The sequence below is a fragment of the Neopelma chrysocephalum genome, unplaced genomic scaffold (genome assembly GCF_003984885.1).
Source record: "Neopelma chrysocephalum unplaced genomic scaffold, ASM398488v2 Primary Assembly neopelma1_186769, whole genome shotgun sequence".
Taxonomy (NCBI): Eukaryota; Metazoa; Chordata; class Aves; order Passeriformes; family Pipridae; genus Neopelma; species Neopelma chrysocephalum.
Window position 1 is genome coordinate 385 of NW_020938993.1, and position 2,810 is coordinate 3,194.

Here is a 2,810-nt window from a genome sequence, read left to right on the forward strand (position 1 = left end):
CCCCAGGCACCAAACTGATGGGTGGGACACCCCAATTGATGGGTGGGACACCCCGAGTGATGGGTGGGACACCCCACTGATGGGTAGGATACCCCAAGTGATGAGTGGGACACCCCAATTGATGGGTGGGACACCCCAAGTGATGGGTGGGACACCCCAACTGATGGGTGGGACATGCCATCTGATGGGTGGGACACCCCACCCACCGCTCCAGGCCCCGCCTGCCCCCCCTGAAGCCCCCCAGCTCACGTAGATCTCGTCGAACTTGCCGAAGTCCATGGTCTTGAAGCGGTCGATGGGCGGGCGGATGTACTCGCAGTACGAGCTCGACTTCACCACCTCCAGCTGCCTCACGCACGACACGTAGGCCAGGCGGGACTGGATCTCGGCCATGTCGGGCACCTGGGGGCACCTGGAGGTCAGAGCCCACCCCTCACCTTGTCCCCAGAGTCCCCACAGCCCCTGATCTGCCCCTGGGGGCACCTGGAGCTCACAGTCCACCCCTCACCTCATCCCCAGAGTCCTCACGGACCCTGATCCGCCCCTGGGGGCACCCCAAGCTCACAGCCCACCCCTCACCTCGTCCCCACCATCCCCACAGCCCCTGATCTGCCCCTGGGGGTACCTGGAGCTCACAGTCCACCCGTCACCTTGTCCCCACCATCCCCACAGCCCCTGATCTGCCCCTGGGGGTACCTGGAGCTCACAGTCCACCCGTCACCTTGTCCCCACCATCCCCACGGCCCCTGATCCGCCCCTGGGGGTACCCAGAGCTCACAGCCCACCCCTCACCTCCTCCCCACCATCTCCACAGCCCCCGATCCACCCCTGGGGGCACCTGGAGCTCACAGCCCACCCCTCACCTCATCCCCACTGTCCCCATGGCCCCTGATCTGCCCCTGGGGGCACCCCAAGCTCACAGCCCACCCCTCACCTTGTCCCCAGTGTCCCCACAGCCCCTGATCTGCCCCTGGGGGCACCCCGAGCTCACAGCCCACCCTTCACCTCATCCCCACGGCCCCTGATCCGCCCCAGAATGTGGGTGAGGGACAGGGGCAGTCCCCCGTTGGCAAAGCCCTGGGTGGTGGGATGAGAGAAGGGGTCTTCACAGGATCACGGGATATGAGTTGGAAGGGACCCAAGAGAGCCAACCCATGACAACTCTCCAGGACCCACCTTGACCTTCTCTGCCCAGGGGTTGAGGCGCTTCCAGAGCAGCCACCAGCCGGACAGGCTGTCGCCGTAGTTGCACAGGTCGGTCTCGTCCTGGCTGCCCACGTCGATGGCGATCACCGTCTTGGCCCCCATGTTGCGCGCGATGTCGGCTGCGGGACAACGGGGAGCGACCGGGAGCTCAGCGGGGCCAAGGGTCCCCCCACTCTGAGCCCCTGGGGAGGGGGGTGGTGGCACAGGGGATGGGATGTGTCCTGGGGGTGACGGAACAGGGGTGGGACCTCGGGAACGGGCAGGGGGCAACGGGGGGCACAGGCAAGTGGCAGCTTCTGTGGGGGGGATGTGGAGGATGGAGGTGGTCCAGGAGGATGTCCTGGGTCAGGACACCAGGAGGTGATGGAGGAAGGTCATTGGAATGGTCCAGGAGGATGTCCTGGGTCAGGACACCAGGAGGTGATGGAGGAAGGTCATTGGAATGGTCCAGGAGGATGTCCTGGGTCAGGACACCAGGAGGTGATGGAGGAAGGTCGTTGGCATGTGAAGGAGGGTGGAGATGCTCCAGGAGGACATCAGGTGCTGAGGACATCAAGGGATGATGATGAAGGATGGAGGAAGGTTGTTTGCACATGGAGGAGGGTGGAGATGCTCCAGGAGGACATCCAGGGTGAGGACACCAGGAGGTGATGCCGAGTGATTGGAGGCAGCTCGCACAGAGAAGAGGATGGAGAAGGATGGAGATGCTCCAGAAGGATGTCTGGTGCTGAGGACATCAAGGGATGACAATGATGATGATGATGGAGGAAGGTTGTTTCCACGTGAAGGAAGGTGGAGATGCTCCAGAAGAACATCCAGTGACACCAGGAGACCATCAAGTGGTCTTGCACATGGAAGAGGACGGAGAAGGATGGAGATGGTCCAGGAGGGAACCTGGTGCAGAGGACATCAAGGGTTGATGATGATGAGGAAGGTTGTTCACACGTCAGGGAGGATGGAGACGCTCCAGGAGGACGTCTGGTGCTGAGGACATCAAGGGATGATGGTGATGACACCAGGAGAGGGTGGTGCAGGGTGGAAGGAGGTGGTTGGCACGTCAGGAGTGACACCCAGTGCCAAGGAGGGCACGAGAGGCAGGGACATTTTTGGATGTGAAGGATGGAAACGGTCTGGGAAACCACCTGGTGCCACCACCAGGAGACGACACAAGACTGGGACTCTTCTGGCAGGTCAAGGGGGATGAAGATGCCCCAAAAGGATGATCGAGACTGAGGACAAGAAGAGTTGACCTCCACCTGAGATGGAGGATCCCAAGAAATGATGGAGGATGGATGGATGGATGGATCCTGTATGGGAAGAAATGGAGATACCCTGGGAAGGCACCTGAGATGAAGGACCCCAAGAGATGATGCAAGATGAATGGATCCATCCTGCATGAGAAGAAACAGAAATGCCCTGGGAAACCACCTGAACATGGAGGACATCAAGAGAGGATGGAAGATGGATGGATGGATGCATCCTGCGTGTGAAGACACGTGGAGAAGCCCTGGGAAGGCATCTGAGGTGGAGGACCCCAAGAGATGATGGAAGATGGATGGATGGATGGATTCATCCTGCACGTGAGGATGCCCCAAGAGGATGAT

General features: G+C 60.9%; 1 protein-coding gene across 1 annotated transcript; it reads right to left on the reverse strand.

The window, feature by feature from the left end:
• Positions 1–206: 206 nt before the first annotated feature.
• LOC113962981 (neuropathy target esterase-like) lies at positions 207–1,332 on the reverse strand (the record flags this gene model as incomplete). The annotated part of the gene is made up of 2 exons (XM_027673771.1): positions 1,177–1,332; positions 207–402 (listed from the first exon to the last, which is right to left on the reverse strand). Coding segments are annotated over exons 1-2 (328 nt in total), but the record flags the coding sequence as incomplete, so codon positions are not given.
• Between the last annotated feature and the right edge of the window lie 1,478 nt (positions 1,333–2,810).